General features: G+C 38.0%; 2 protein-coding genes across 9 annotated transcripts in view; one reads left to right on the forward strand and one right to left on the reverse strand.

Annotated features, from left to right (window-relative positions):
* The window catches only part of ica1 (islet cell autoantigen 1), a 122798-nt gene extending 122246 nt beyond the window's left edge, over nucleotides 1–552 (forward strand). For all 6 annotated transcript variants that reach the window (XM_048522380.2, XM_048522362.2, XM_048522390.2 and 3 more), the window contains one exon: nucleotides 69–552. In XM_048522380.2, coding sequence (XP_048378337.1) covers nucleotides 69–190 — 122 coding nt within the window. In that variant the 3' untranslated portion in view covers nucleotides 191–552. The remainder of the gene's footprint in view (nucleotides 1–68) is intronic.
* Nucleotides 553–9228: 8676 nt separating this feature from the next.
* The window catches only part of glcci1a (glucocorticoid induced 1a), a 208646-nt gene continuing 201301 nt past the window's right edge, over nucleotides 9229–16573 (reverse strand). For all 3 annotated transcript variants that reach the window (XM_048562369.2, XM_048562362.2, XM_048562355.2), the window contains one exon: nucleotides 9229–11430. In XM_048562369.2, the coding sequence (XP_048418326.2) occupies nucleotides 11079–11430 (352 nt within the window). In that variant the 3' untranslated portion in view covers nucleotides 9229–11078. The remainder of the gene's footprint in view (nucleotides 11431–16573) is intronic.

Genomic DNA, 16573 nt, shown 5'->3' on the forward strand with positions numbered 1-16573 from the left:
TATACTAAATTAGCTTTGACATGTATTGTCAGACAATGTGATAACACAGGTTTTTTTTGTATTTACAGCTGCTCAGAAAACCCCAACTGACCTATCTACATGGCTTAACCTTTTTGCTGATTTGGACCCATTATCAAACCCCGATGCTATTGGACGAACTGACAAACAACATGAACTCCTTAATGCATGACACACCCCTAAATAACCAATGTCTGTAATCATGACTATAATATTGCAAACTTTACTAAATCTATTGAATGTTGAGTACTAGCACCTAATTTTCTAATATTTCAGTCACAGTGGAAACTGCTAAGAAAATGTTCCTGCATTTTTATCAGCACAGGAACTGAAAATCTGTTAAAAACTAAATCTGTAAGTGTTGATGTCTTGTTGCCAAAAAAGAGAGTAAAGAGAGTAGTTAAAAATGTGTTTTTATTCAGTCTAAACAAGCATGCTTTGTTCATTTTATTTCCTACAACAGTAAACCTGCTAAGTTTGTAAAGAATGCAGAGATGTAATGAAGTAACAAAGTGTAGAGCTGGATGAACACAGCAGGCCAAGCAGCATCTTAGGAGCAGAAAAGCTGATGTTTCGGGCCTAGACCTTTCATCAGAAGGATCTAGGCCCGAAACGTCAGCTTTTCTGCTCCTAAGATGCTGCTTGGCCTGCTGTGCTCATCCCGCTCTACACTTTCTTATCTCGGCTTCTCCAGTATCTGCAGTTCCTATTATCTCAGAGATGTAATGAGGCCATTTACCAGTTAAGCTCACCCTTTCCTTGCAGTAACTCAGTGAGCTTTGTGATTCATTTGTGAAAAAAATTACAAGGTAGCAGCACTTGCAACACCAGTCTCAGAATCAATATGCACAGAATCAGCACTGATAGAAATTGAATATGTTTTCAAAATTGGTGTGGAACCAGTTCAACATTGCTTTCCAAATGTTGGCCAATTTCTGAGTCACAGGATAAAGATTGGATTTTTCATCTTTGATTTCTTTCAATATCAGTATATTTGTCACAGTTTATTTGATGAGTGCCACATACATACTCAGGAGCAATTCCCAATACAAAAATTTCTCTGCCTGGCAAAAGTTATATCATGACTTTTTTCAGTGTGGGATGTGTGGTAGAAACTTATGATACTTATTTTCCAGGCAACTAACAAGGGTAACAAAATGAAATGTTAGTTGCAATGTTCTGTCACCACTCAGCAATTGGATATTGGCATCACAATATTGATGTAATTGGCTTTGCAGGCTTTCATGATGGCTTTCTAAAACAAGTGTTCATCCCTTTCCATATATAAATCATGAGCCTTGTGGATGGAGCCTCTTGAGAAATTGATTATCCCTCAGTAGGACAGGTGACAGTTCAATCTTGATTCTTCACTGCCCTATGTGATTACCGACAAAATCTAAGTATTTTTAATTGTTCCTTTACCCACTCGTCATAGCACTCTTCCAAAGGCAACTAGTCAAATATTACTTCCTTCAAATATGTAAAACTGTATGTGGAGACATGAAAGACCACCCACCAAAATTATAAAAACTAGGCTAGAGATCAAATTTCAGGGTAACTTTGGCTTTCCTGGCTTTGTCAGTGTGCTGCCAGGGATTAATCATAAACCATTGCAAATTAGAATTCCAGGGGTCTTGCCAAGGTTTCATGAAATGGTAGGAGAGACAAATAACACTAAAGTGGAGAGTAGTAAGTAAATAAGTGGAATTAGAGCGAGTAAGAAAGTAATGAAGTTTAAATCAGTGTTACATTGCAGATATGTGAATGCATGGAGTAGAATTAATAAAATGGGATTTACAGGCACAGATTACCTTATGAGATTATGATGTTTTGGCAATAACAGACACTTGTCTTAAGGAAGAACAGGTCTGGGTTTTAAGTATTCCTGGTTACAGTGTGTTGGGAAAACTCAAAAATAGGAAAAAGAGGAAGCAGTGATTCTGGTTAAGGACAGCATTGCATAACTGGAGATAGGGGATGTTTCGGAGTGTTCAAAGAACAAATTGATTTGGTTGGAGCTAAGGAATAAGAAGAGTGGCAATTGCTTGGTGTAATATATAGACCACCAGCTAGTGGGAAGGATATAGAGAAACAAATCTGCAAAGATTAAACATTTGTATAGTTTCCAATGTGGGACTTCATTCTTGTCAATATACAAGTAATTGATGATAATATCAGGGTCGATGAAGGACAAGCATTCCTAGATTGTGTTCAAGAGAATTTTGTCTAGCAGTATATGTCCAGGGAAAGAGACACTGCTGTACCTGGTTCTTGGGAATGACTTGGTCAAGTAGATCAAGTCACTGTGAATGAACATTTAGTAGGACAGTGAACATTGAATTATAAGGTTTAGAACAGTAATAGAAAACTATGTTAGTCAGGCCAGAGACAGCATGATCCGCTAGTGGAGAGTCAACATCCATTTGAGCAAGAGCAAGCTGGGTCAGCTAAACTTAAAGCAAAGGTTAGGAAATGCAGTAGCTGAACAAAGGACTACTTACAAAGAACACATTATTCAGGCAGAATTAAGGTATTTCCCTCAAAAGGAAAAAAGTTGGACAAATAAATCCAGAGTTCGCTGAATGATATAGAAATTAAGTTAAAGAAAAAATGTGTGCTTATGACAGGCATCAGGTAATAAGCTCAGTTGAGAACCAACCTGAAACCATACAGGAGGTGAAAAAGCAAATAAGAAATGCAAAACGGGCTATTTTTTTTAAAAAAAGGGCTGAAAGCTAACATAAAAAGAAACTCAAAAGTCATCTATAAGTACATTAATAGTTAAAAGGGTGATTAGGGACCAAAAAGGGAATTTACACAGAGGCTGAAGACATGGCTGAACAGTGAATGGAGTACTTTGGATCTGTCTTTATCTATGAGGTAGATGCTGTCTAGGCCGTTGTGACAGAGGAAGAAACAGTCACTAAAATGTTTTAAAATTGATAAGGATGAGGTATAGGAAAGCTGTCAGTATGTAAAGTTGATAATTCATTAGAACCAAATGAGATGTATCCATGGATTGAAGAAAGTGAGTGAGAAATGCAAAAGTATTGACCGTAATCTTTCAATCATCTGTGGTTTTGAGGATGGTGCTGGAGGTTCAGAGAACTGCACATATTACACCCTTGTTCAAAAAGGTTCTGCAGATTGACCTGTAACTGCTGGGCCAATCAGTTCAATTTTGATGATGGGGACACTTAATTAGTAGGCACATAGAAAAATGCAGATCAATTCAGAAAACTTGGCATGGATTTGTTAATGGAAAATCATGTCTAATGAACAAGTTTGAGGATTTTTTTTGGAAGTAGTAACATAGAGAATTGATGAGGGGAATATTATGGATGGACTTCTGCAAGATGTTTGATGCAATGCCACAACATATAGCTCAGGAATAAAAGGGACACTGGTAATATGGATATAAAGCTTGCTAAGGGATACGAAAGAGCAATTATTATTATTTTTTGAGCTGTAGGATTTGTATTGGCATTCCCAAAGGTTTGATATTGAGCTCCTTAATTTATATGTATCAAGATCTTGTTGTGTGGGGGAAAAAGTTCAAAATTTACAGATGGCAAAACTTGGGAGAATTGTAAACTGTGAGGTGAACAGTACAGAACTTCAAAAGGACATTGATATGTCGGTGAAGTGGGTGGATTGGTGACGGTGTTTAATGTGGAGAAGTGGGAGGTAATGTATTTTGGTCGTTGGTACAAAGAACATGGAGAGCCAACGTAAAATAAAGGAACTAGTCTAAAGGGTGTGCAGGACCAGTGTGTCCTGGATGTGTACAAACATTCAAGGTGGCAAAATAGATAGAAGTGCTGTTAATAAAGCATACAGCATTTTAGGCTGTGTGAAGAGGTGTGTAGCTTACAGGTGCAAGGCTGAACTTATCCAAGACATTAGTTCTCAGCTGGTGTAACGTGTGTACAACTCTGGGTGCCACAAAACAGGAAGAATGTGAACGAATTGTAGAGAGTGCAGAAGAGGGTTTACAAGAATTGTTCCTGGAACGAGACACGTCAATTATGAGAAAAACCTGGAGAATGGAGAGGAGAAGGGTGAGGGGGATTTGTTAGAAGATTTCAAAATTGAGGTGTCAGGACTGTAGATATGGAGAGATTGTTCCCGCTTATAAAAAGATTGAGAACCAGAGGGCACAGTTTGAAAGAGTTTTGCAAAAGAAGCTAATGCAAGGTATGAAAAAAAATCTTTTTCACAGAGTAGTAAGGCCTAGAATTGCACAGCCTGGAATTGTGGTGGAGGCAGGTTCAATGGAGGCATCCCACAGGAAATTGAAATTATTTAAAGAAAAACAATGTGCAGGATTATAGGAAAATGCAGGAGATTGGCACCAAGTTAAAATGCTCAGAGAGCCAGTGCTGTCAAGATGGACTGAGTGGCCTCCTTCTGTACTGCAATGATTTTGTAAGTCTACAACACCTGGCAATGATCATTTCAGTTGATTCAATCCACTCCAACGTGTTTTAAGAAAGTATTAGAACCATGCATAAAATGTGTTCTCAGCTGTGTGCTGTACAGATTAGGCATAACATTTTCACTTATAAACTGATGTCCTCGAAATGAATTGTATCATGTGATTCAGCTATCGTTCAGCAACTAATTCCAGTTTGGAACTTGAAACTGGTCCAAGTAAATTTTTTTTTTAAAAGACTATAAACTAATTTTACTACATTAGGGTGAACGATTAGTAATATACAAATTAATATGTTTCTGATATTTGTATTGTGTAGCACATCTCTTCGCCTCAAATTTTATTCTTGTTTACACTTACATCATAGATGAATCTATGTGAGAATGACACAGCACAGAAGGAATCCATTCAACTATCGTGCCTGTACCACCTCTTTCATAGAGCTCTACAGTTATTCCTACTCCCCTTTTCTTTCCCCAGGAGAATATTTTCTTTTCAAGTACATATCCAATTATTTTTGGATGTTGCCAATTAATCAGCTTTCACCATTCTTACATGCAGTGAATTCCAGATCAAACAATTTCTGCATGGAAATAAATTCTCATTTCCCTACTGGTTCTTCTATTATCTTACATTTGTGTCCTTTGATTACATACACATGTGCCAGTTTCTTCTTCTTTACCCTGTCAAAATCTTTGAGCATTTTGAAAATTTCTATTGAATTTCCCTGTCTGTTTTAAACAGAACAATTCCAGCTCCTATATTCTATCCACTTAATTTAAATATAACATTCCAAGTACTATTCTTGTAAACCTCCCGTGCCCCTTATTTAAGGCCTTGGCATTCTTTATAAAATATGATCCTCTGAAAGTAGAGTGATCAAGCTGAGGTCTGTAATTATAACAGATTTACATAACTTATTTTTGGTCTATTCCTTTATTTATAATGCAAAGGATCTTTCATGCCTTTTTACAGCGTTCTTAACTGTCCTGCAACATTCAAAACTTTATTGACTGTTCTTGCACACTTTTAAAATTGTACATTGTTTATACTGCCCATCCTTTATCCTTTCTACCAAAATGCACCATTTCACACTTAAAGTGAACATGATAATCGTTGGATGAGTTCAGTGAATTCAGGGCTGTAGAATGAGGATCAACTTAAAAGTATTGTTAAGAATGGTGATTGCACTTAATGGATAATTTTCATGCAGGATTTAATGTAATTGCAGAGAATTGTCACCACGTTAATGGAATGGTACTTCTGTTCTTAGGCAATTATTTTATAATGTTACACTTGGATAAAGTGAACCATTAAGATTTTTTTTCAGGCCTATGTGACAACTTGCAGAATATTGAAAAGGATTGCTTAATACATCTCTACAGTTAATAAATGACAATTAATTGAATGATGACAGACTTAAAGTTTGAAACATTTCCTCAATGTAGAATTTCCTGTATATATTTTTAAACTCATTAACAACTACTGTCACTATGTAAAATACTTCAAATTCCGTCCATTACAGGTGTGCTATTTATGTGGGTTGTTGTTATGTGGAGTTAAAAGAGAATATCTTCTATTCAGCAAACAGTTTATTAGCCATGGTTTATTAGAACACAAAATGTTCTTTAGTGTCCTACACAAGTGACAGATCATCGACTCCAAAGCACTCACTGACTAATAACATGTAAATATTGCAGACCACACAGCTATTCAATCACTATCCAATGTATGCAAAATCCTGGCCAATATCTCAATGGTAATAATGCAAAATTGTCAGTGTTCAGTGGCATTTATCCACAAACTTATAAAAACATGTCATGAAACATGGGCATTGCTGGCAAGACCACATTTGTTGCCCATCCCAAACTGCCCTTAAGATGGCAGTGACCCACCTTAAACCATGTGATATAGATGCATTGATGGTACTGAGGGAAGGGAGTTCCAGACTTCTGAATCAGCAACAATGAAGGAACAGCAAAATAGTTCCAAGTCACGATTGTGTGGAGCTTGGAGGGGGACTTGGTGGTGGTGATGCTTTCATCACAAGATAGATTCTGAAAGAATTAAATCCAGCAGCCTCTCCGCAAAAACATGAAAACATCTCTGAACACCTTTAAATCATGGTGTCAGTGAAGCATGAAGGTAGGCCAAATTCAGCCTGGACCCACCAGAGTCATCCATCTCGAAGAACTGTATAAATTTAATCTGCACTCTATTTCAAAATATTACATAATGTATTCATCCCAATCTGCAACTACTGGTGTGTATATGTAAATTTAGAATGTGTGTTTGTAAGTTTATATTGGTTTATTAGTTTTATTTTAACTGGATTAAGCACAATCAATAGAATCTTTTCTCCTTTCTAAATTATTTTCAGAAAACCTGGATGTTTGTGTATTTTATAATCACCGCAAATAAACAGTTAAACAGTTACTGAATTAACAAATTTTTCTTTAAATAGAAAGCCGATTGCCGTTCTTGCACACTCTTCAGAATTGTGTAATTAAGTCTTTGTTGCCTCCTTATATTTGCAGTAAGTTCAACTTCTGTGTGCTAGATTTTAACTCCACTTCGCTGCCTATTTTCAGTCAATCTGTGAGGGATGGATCAGTACATACAATGTGTCTGCATGACCATTTATCCCTAGAACCATTCCCCACTTGTATATTTTAGGCAATGTCTAATTTTCACAAATAACTTGACACCACTGATTTTGGTAAATGATTATCCTCACTGTTTTTAAATGACACTGTAGGCAGAATGGGACATTTACTTTATTCTTGAAAGATGCTGTTTGGCACCGCTTTGAAACTTCTAGGTGCTCAGGAATCCTCAGTTGAGAATCTCAACATTAAGGTAAATCACTGCTTTCTCAAAAGATTTTATCACGGTCTAGATTTATTGATACAAAGAAATATTACATATAATATTTTTATAAAAGCCATAATTAAATGAAAGACTATAAACTACTCTTGAAATGAATATAAAATAACTTTCTTCTATGTTCACCTGAACATCTACTGCGATAGTTCTAATCTTTTGTAAATCAATATTCTTTCATCTCAAGTACTATTTACTACTTTCCAGCTTCCTAACCCCACACTACCTCATTCAAGGCTGCATTTAATTAATATAAAGTTGTCCCGAATGACCTCCATATCTTCTGCTGTCAACCTTCAACTTATTCAAACCTCTGGTCATTTGTATTCTAACTTTGATCAAATTCCACTTACTCACTTACATTGGTGCCCAGTTCAGGCACTCTAATTTTCATCCTCACACCCAAATTTCCTGTGTCTCCCCTCCCTATCACCAACTTTCACGAGCTGTAGAACTTCTGACAGGATTGCAAAACACCACTTTTGATTCTTGTGCTTCCTCAATTTTCTTCAGTCTAGAGTCCCCTTGTGGGATTTGCTCTTTGACATTCTCTCCTCTTAAATGCTCATTAAAATCAACATTACCTCTCAAGACCACCATAAACCTTTCCCTCTCTTTCTATTCTTCTTTAAGGTGCTGTGTAAAGCCTGCTTCTTCAACCAAAGTTTTTAACCATTTGTCTTAGTGGCTGAGTGCCACATTTGTGTGACAACATGTCTGTGAAGCACAGTTTTACCCTGTAAAAGACACTTTTTAAATGCAGGTCATTGTTGCAAGGACCTTATTTAAAGTGAATAAAAAGGAGAAACAGTGGGTGTATACAGTTTACTCTGTGTAAAGTTAGAACAAGCAATACCTAGCTTTTCTGTACTGTAAGGCATTTGTGGGCTTAGGGAATAAAAACATTTGCATTTTTAAAAAAATAATGTTTAGAAACTGTCATTATGTAGCTATTCTATCAAAATTTGAATTTATGATGCAATAAAATCCAGTTAAACAATCCCTCAATTGAATCAAACATACATTATTAACACAAATTTTACCTGGGAGTTTGAAGGGCCAAATACAAGATTGAAGATCAAAACCTGTTTTATCCAATCTTGCTGAATGTTCATTTGATTTTTATTTTAAGGGGATTAATTGTCCATCTATTGTTTGTATAATTTTGTTATATACCTTTACATATAATGTGTTTATTATATGAAAGCAACTTATATTTATTTGACTTCATGAGAGAAGAAGATCCTAAAGCACTCCATTGACCTAATACTGATCATGGTTTCGGAGTCAGTTTAAAGAAAACAGCAGTCAGTGCCTGACATTGTCATCAGAACCAATTAACATTTTAATAATGTATGACTTTAGCGTCTAGTCTAGTTGCCTCACCAGAAAAAGGCACTTTAATTGGAAAGGGTAAAATCAAACAGATAAATGACCAAGGGCATTTTAATAGGCCACATGTCCAGCTTAAAATTTGTTGTAAACGTGTGCCCCATCATCTTTCCATAAACTGAGGTACTCAGCTAATTGCAACATTTGACAAATTGAAATGAGCTAGCTTAGAAGAGGTGTAAGATACAACATCAAACCTTCTTGGTCTGTATGTTTTAGTTACGAATGGCTGATTCATTTCGCTACCTATTTTCTTTGTAAAGCACTGTATTCTTGCATTGGAGAAAATGGGCAGAACACAATTGTATGTTAGTCAAACAGTCACATTGTAAACCAAGGATTTCAGCTAATTTGCAGTTGGGCACCAATTTAAAATTACTTTATGAAGCACTTGTTCTGGTCATTGCAATCCTTAACCTTCAACCTTAAGTCTACAGTATGCATAGATTTGTTGCTGATTAACGAAATTAAAAAGCATATGTGATTAGAAAATTGTCAGTCTTTATTCATGCTGTTCGCTATAATTTTATTTTAAATAAGTCACGAGAACTATATACTGAAAAAAATACAAAACAAAAGCCACACTGCGCATTATTTGAAGCATTGTGTGGCAACTCATAAATACTGTTTAGCACGATGGCTAGAAATAACAGCAAGACCCTATACAAAATTTGAAACAATTTTTAAACAATGCATTTGACAAAAAATTTCTACATCTAGATGTAGGATACACTTCAAGACCAATAATATTTTAAATGTATGTTTCTTTTTGAAGTTAGCTAAATTTTAACCCATTTGGTTTAAAACCTTTATAAAGATCATAATCAGAACAGATTTGCTACAGTGTTTGGTAAAAATTAATATCTAGTTTCTCAAATGAAAGATTAATAAGGGATTTTGGATACATCAGTATCTCTCACTGAGTTCTCGTAGATTAACCTTATGTCACTTGTACCAACCACAATGGTAAAATTCAACAGCAGCTACAAACTTTCTTCCATAGTTGAATGCAGAGTCCTAAACTCTTGTTCCACAAACAAACAGCAATTTTTTTTATCCTTTCTAGTATAATATTTTTTAAATAATAGCAGATATTAATCGAAATGAATCCTAAAGTGATAATCAGCCATGCGGGACCTTAATTTATCACATTTCAGTTAAATAAATACTACTTAAGTAATCGTTCTTTTAAAAAAACTCTCTTTACAAAAGAAAGGGCACCTTGCAGGAGCCACAGGAAGAAAGTGCAAGGTTGTTAAAATAAAAAGTGGATTCATGATGAGAAACTAAACATTAATTTAACTTAGTCTTTGTAACACTACTTCACTTTGTCTGCCAATTCCAAACTTCACACACAGAAAAGGGAACATATCTAACACAAGAACCTGAAGAGTCTGATTACGAAATTTAAAGATTTGATCATTCAGATTTTTTACAACATGGAATGTTTCTTAGATACAGCCCAGTATTCAACACAACTATTTGTAACAGTTTAACAGTCTTCAACACCTGAAACACTTTATCTTCGTTTCTGAAATGTCAAAAAACCTTGATAGATTCCAAAGCAATGGTTTATGTAAATCTTGACTGAACATCCATGAAAACAAGTGATGTCACACATCACAGAAATGCTGGTTTTTGTTTAGTATTCACTCGTCCAAGTCTTCCCTGGATCAGAATGCACTTTTAGTTAAAGAAAGTGGAATGTAATGAGGAAAGGTTAATGTATAAAACGTAAAGGCAAGAGAGTGATGCTTACCCCAAATTCCCCTTAGCCTGTTCAGCCACGAATTCGTTAAAATCCTATGTGGATATACATTCCAAATTACCTGAGTTTAGAGTTCAACTGAAGTACCTGAAGCTAGGCCATAGGGTGGGCACTGTGCAACTGTTGTGGCCATTTTTCTTTTTTGCATTGTATGTATTACAGAAATTTATAAACTTAAATGACCTGGATTGTTTGTAAACAATATTTTTTAACCATTGGACATAACGACCATCTATTTTCTATCTTTTAGACAGGCATTTTTATATAGAGAGCTTTTCTGTTATTGTAGGAGATGGAACAGAACACAGAACAACAGTACTAATCCATCCAAACTTACCATGTAATGCATAGTCTGCACTTAAAACACTCATATGAAAGCACGTGTTTTACAAGCATCACTGCTTCTAAAATTTCCTAAAAAAGGAAATCTATCCCTGCCAGTGTAACAGTAGAAGATATGCTAAAATTCTAAGAGCCTTTGTTCAGAATGCAGTTGCTACTCCATGCAGATATATAGGCTGCTCCTAGATAACGGCAGAGACCTGCTCCAACCCAGAGGGGCAGCAGTGGGAGGTGCAAGGGCTAGATTAGCACAAAGTTCTGAGCTGAGGAAAGTTCTTCACGTTGAGAATCATGGAGCTGTTGCTGTTGACACAACGTCTGCTGAACCAAGGCCTCAGAGTCCCTTGTGCTGGTGTCATCTAACAAAGGTGAGAATGAGACCTGAGATGGAAACTGCTCTGCAGTCACAGTGCTGGATGCTACGCTAGGATTGAGGCCAGAGATTGATGAGCTCTTGAGTAACAGATCAGAGGTGGGGAACAGAGGTCGGCTCAAGATGCTCACAGGAAAGAAAGCTGATCCTTTGGGAGTGAAGTTCACTTTGTTTCTGTCCGGACAAGAAAACAAAGGGACGGAGGTGGGAGGACGAGACCTAGAAGAGAGCAAAGTTATTAATAACTCAAAGCAGATAAAAGTTTTTTGGTGCCCTATCATAGGCTTGCAGTTTCCAATACTATGAGGAAATACAGCAGTGAAAGTTAAAAACAATTCGATGGATGTGACATCACAAAGAGATGTAGTAACAGAATGGAAAGTGGCAACAAGCTGTTTAACCAAACGATTAGTTTACTTTTTTTCTTGAAAGAATTGACAGGATCAGATACAATATTGTGTTCAACTTAAAGTTAAAAGGCAAGAAATTGTCATTAATGTATAATCTAAAGAAAGCAATCATTTGACAATTCAAGATTTCATAAAAGCAAAAATAAAATGTATGTTTGAATTGTTTCTACTCAGCCAATGGAAGAAAGCTGTGCATGTAGAAGCAAGCCCTGCTGCCTACCTCTTCACGGCTAAGCGACTAAATATTTCTGCAATAACACTTGAAAGGTTTGTAACTTTTTTTCTAAAATAAAGAAGTTACTTTTCAGTTGAAGACTATATCACATGTCAAAACACAAACAAACAAACATCTTCAGCTTTGTTAGCTAACAAAGTACCAAATTGTGGGACCGTTGAAAAATAAAACTAAATTTTTTGCTAAGTTACTGGAAACCCTCGGGACCTTTCAGTCCTTACTTATTATTATTCATTACTATACTCGTAGTAAATAACAGTTTCTAACAAAACACTTAAAATAAAATTTCAGGTCAATTGTTGACAAAAGAGATAGCAGCAGGGATAGCTATTTGGGTCTTTCAGCCTGCTGCAATATTCAACTGGATCATGGCTTCAACTCCTTCACTGACTGTTACCTCATACCCTTGAGTCTCTTGCAGGCCAAAAATCCATCTAACGCAAAGTCATTGAATATATTCAAAGGCTGAGAGGACTCTTATAGGACACTGAATTACATGAGCTGTGGAGTGAATCCGGGAGAATTGTTTGAGAAGTTCAATTAAACCTTTCTCAACATCACATTTTCCAACTAATTTCCGGATGTTGAGACAACGTTCTTGCACCAGGCAAAGGAGATTATTGCATGCTGCTATCAGCCTCATTATCATCACATCTTGTCTTCTTAATATGCAGCTTCCTGTCCTACCAGCCACCATGAGGAAATAAGATGCTGAGAATTCCCAACATAAAAGTCAGAACAAATACCTGGTGACTCCAGCTTGCCACTTGCTCCTCTGGACTGTCATCATAAATAGCCAGCAACAACCCTCAGGGCTTGCTCCATGGGCACCATTCACATGCACCCTTTTCCACAGACACTGTCATTTGACACCATTAGCCTCTCAGAACCCTTTTGACATGTCTTCAAATACTGCTGCAGAATGTGTCGGCACTTTAAAGCTGTTTGTTGGGGCGTACTGGCAACTTGCATTGAAATGCTGGTGTAAAGGCACTTTGCACTCAGGGGCGGGTATCCAGTTCACGGATTGGGCCAGGCTTTATCTGAGGGCTACGTGCTTGCGCTCTCAGAACTCACTCTGTTAGCATCGACCTAGATGACCACAATATCCCTGTCGTGCCATGTCTTTGAGTGAGTTGACATCTCTGCTAGAGCCTTATAGGTCTCAGTTCTGCCACAATGATTTTAGTGCTGACATGGAGCTAGGCTGTTTTGTCAAGCTTGTCACTAGTGACCAGTCCAGGCGGTGGGTACCTGCTGTTATGGTACAGTAATGTATCAATCTGACACCTACAGCATGTGCCAGCTGCCTTAAACAGCAAATACATGCCCTAATCTTTCAGCCATCTCACCTTATCTCAAAGGACGTGGGCAGTTGTCCTCTGTCAAGTGAAGAAGGCAGCTGTCAGTGGGGGAATGCTGGTGCAGTCAGTCAAGGACACAGTCAATCCTGTGGGGCCATCATGGGCAGTCACAGAAATCGCAGTGCAGCAGTTAGGGAGCTGCAATAAGAGTGGTCACTCATTATCTGGAGCTATCCAAATCGGTCAGGGTGCTGAAGCAGTTAGGCTTGGGGTGCCTACATTGGATGGAAGGGTTGACTATGGCAGCTGCCATAGGATGGGGAAATAGGTGGGTGTATCCAAAACTAAGTGATGGGACAGGGGCAGAAGCATGAAGGGAGGGTGAAGACATTGGAGGGTGTTTGGGGGGGGGGGGGGGGCGGGCGGGGGGGGAAGGACCTTGAGGTAATGGGGGTGTGATACAGAATGGGAGGGCATGGTAGGCTACAGGGGTGGGCAGAGCTGGGACGGAATGGTCTGTTGTTGTGAGCTGCATTCGCTACCCATCACTTGCTGTTTGCTAGAAATGATCTGCAACTGGAAAAAACCTGGGACTGCACTCAGGATGGGCAGAATCAGTGTCAGTTTGATGGGGCAAAAGTGTACAATCCACATCTGCTAGATAGGAGGCCAATAAAGGAACAAAGGCACCAAAAAACACTTTGCAAAATGCAGCACACTTCATTTACAAACATATCTTCCTACAGGTGAAATGTATAAAATGTGAAAGAGCTGGAGTTCAAATGCTTGTCAATAGCAACATTCACCATGTTACTGGCCCTTGCAAATTGCACAGAGATTTCAACAAAGCAAAAGTTACTACCACTCAACTTTAAAAGAGGTGGAAACTGCACACAGCAACTCAAGGGGTAGATGAGGCATGGAACCAATTCCCCCTCATTTGCTCTGTGAGCAATATTATAAGTGTTAACTGTATGCAGTGATAATTTTAATGGTTGATATAGGGCTTAGATAGGAGGTTTCAAAGTACATGGAACAATCCCAATATTTTGTTATGTGCTGGTATAGCACCTATGCAAAGTAAGTGGCTATCCCAGACAGCCATCAGAACTTGCTATATGGCTCTCAGTGGGGCATTACCTCGCTCACTGTGTGGAGGAATGTACGTAGCCTGCATCTGCAGGGTATGTCTGCACTGAGCCTTCTCCAAGCCAAGAAGCTGTTCTATTCCTTAGGTTTCCCAACATAGATTCCTGCTATCAGGAGGCATGGGTCCAACCACAGGGGACTGCTCACAGTGGCTGCCTTACTGAGGAGGCAAACACAGGAGGAGCAGTTGCAATGTAAAGCACAGGAGTTGCAGCAGGCCACTGTGAAAGCTGAAGACCATCCAGTTCATTTTATTCCACCATAGCTAAGTCAATGCAGCAGCTTTGGCAATAGGATTCAGGAATATAGCTGAGCTCCCGCAGGCGTAGGGGTGCCATCAACTGTGCACACGTGACACAGAGAGGGCTGTATCACAACACTACAGAACTCATCAGCATAAAGGGGCTCCATTCAGTAATGTCCACATGATCTGTGATTACTAGTACCACTTCTTGGAAGTGTGCACACAATTGGAGGGGGCAATGGAGGAAATGTGCTGGATACTGAGCAAATGAGAGAAAGGAAGCTGTCTTTCAAGGAGGCAAATGAGGACATTGAGGAGGAGCAAGCTTTCTTTGTCCATGACAGAGATCAGTGGCATCAGACATTACAAGTTAGACATGATCTGACTGACACCTGGTTCCAGTCAATGAGAGCTGGGTCAGCAGCCTATTCTGCAAAATAGTTGTTGATCATCATGCAACATTTCAATTGTATCACAAGAGCAAAATGCAGCATCAGCTTGTTTTGTTTCCATATGCTTTTCATGACTCTTAATAAAAGCCAATATGCAAAATTTCCTCAATGGTTCCCTGTACATGACTGTCCTACATTGCACCCAAGATGCTGGACTACAGTGGCAATTGGATATGAAGCTACAGTGACTTCAAGACGGTGGTAGTAGATTGAAATGTAGCTAAGGACCTGTAAGATGTGTGACCTCGTAGTCAGACAGCAACTAGGGCAAGAAAGTGTAACTATATGTGCAAGGAAATGTCAGGCATGCCAGCTATTGCCGTGTGATGCATGTGTTTGTGGCTGCTGTGCCATTACACTGATAAAGGGCAATTTGGACTGCTAATAATTCCCTGGTGACAACGGCCTTTTAAACATGGTGCGAGTGCCACAGACACTAGTCTATCCTGGGACATTCAGTGGGTGACAAGTTATTTTGGCTAAGGCAAGTAGAATTAGGCATGCATCAATTGCAAGACATCCCATGGGGTTGTTAAGATGATGCATTTGGGGTAATAAGAGAGATAAATGTCCCTCAGCCTTGCAGAGAGAGACCATCCATGAAGTTTAACCACATCAAAACTTGGCTCAAAACATTTAAGATTCAGCCCCACTCCTCTAGGGTAGATCATTCCAAAGATTATTAACTCTCACTACTGAACTTCTTCTTCATCTCCATTTTAAATAGGAAATAATTTTACACCTCCACATTAATTACCAATTATGGTACACTGTTCAAGCAAATAATTCCATGACAAATAATTTCCACAATCACCTTGAGGGGGAACAAAGATATAGAACCCATGGAATCATCAAAAACTCTTCATGCTAAACCATGAAGCACGTTTCTGAGCTGTTTGTTTGAAATTGAAATTACTTGATACCATTACGTGTACTGATGGGGCTGCTATACATCAAAGAATCATTTGATTTCTGGAGAACTGAACAGTGAAAATGCAGCAGAAATATTGAAATGATGTTCACCCAGTTGTACATTATTCTCACTAGAGAGTTAAATGCTTAATCACAGTCCTACTTTGGATTTATTCAAATTATTTCAGTGAAACAGCCTTCTTTTTTCTTCGGTGCCATTGATATTCAAGCAGACCTCAAATAACATCACGACCAGAACAATAATTAAAAGGTAAATTTACATCTCCAACTTACCTCAATAAAACAAGAGCTGGATTTTCTGTTAAACTGTACCTCTTGTAAAAAGGTACAGAAATGTAATAATGAGTTTGGTTTTTAGCTTGCTAATACCACTAGAAATCCTGAAAATGTTCATTCATCTATTAATGACAACATACCAGAAGAATGCATTAAACCGCAAGTAATATGAAGAAATTGAGGTGGTTTGTGCATCATACTTTTGATAACCTCATTTCATCCACAGCACCACAAGTCAGGAATTAAGCTTCTCTTGGACTAATAATCAAATCCAATGTACATAAAATAAACACGCTAGAATAATTTTTTACAATGATTAAATGTACCTTACACTGAAATCATTACACTTGGCAACCCTC

This window comes from Stegostoma tigrinum, chromosome 2 (genome assembly GCF_030684315.1).
Source record: "Stegostoma tigrinum isolate sSteTig4 chromosome 2, sSteTig4.hap1, whole genome shotgun sequence".
Classification (NCBI taxonomy): Eukaryota; Metazoa; Chordata; class Chondrichthyes; order Orectolobiformes; family Stegostomatidae; genus Stegostoma; species Stegostoma tigrinum.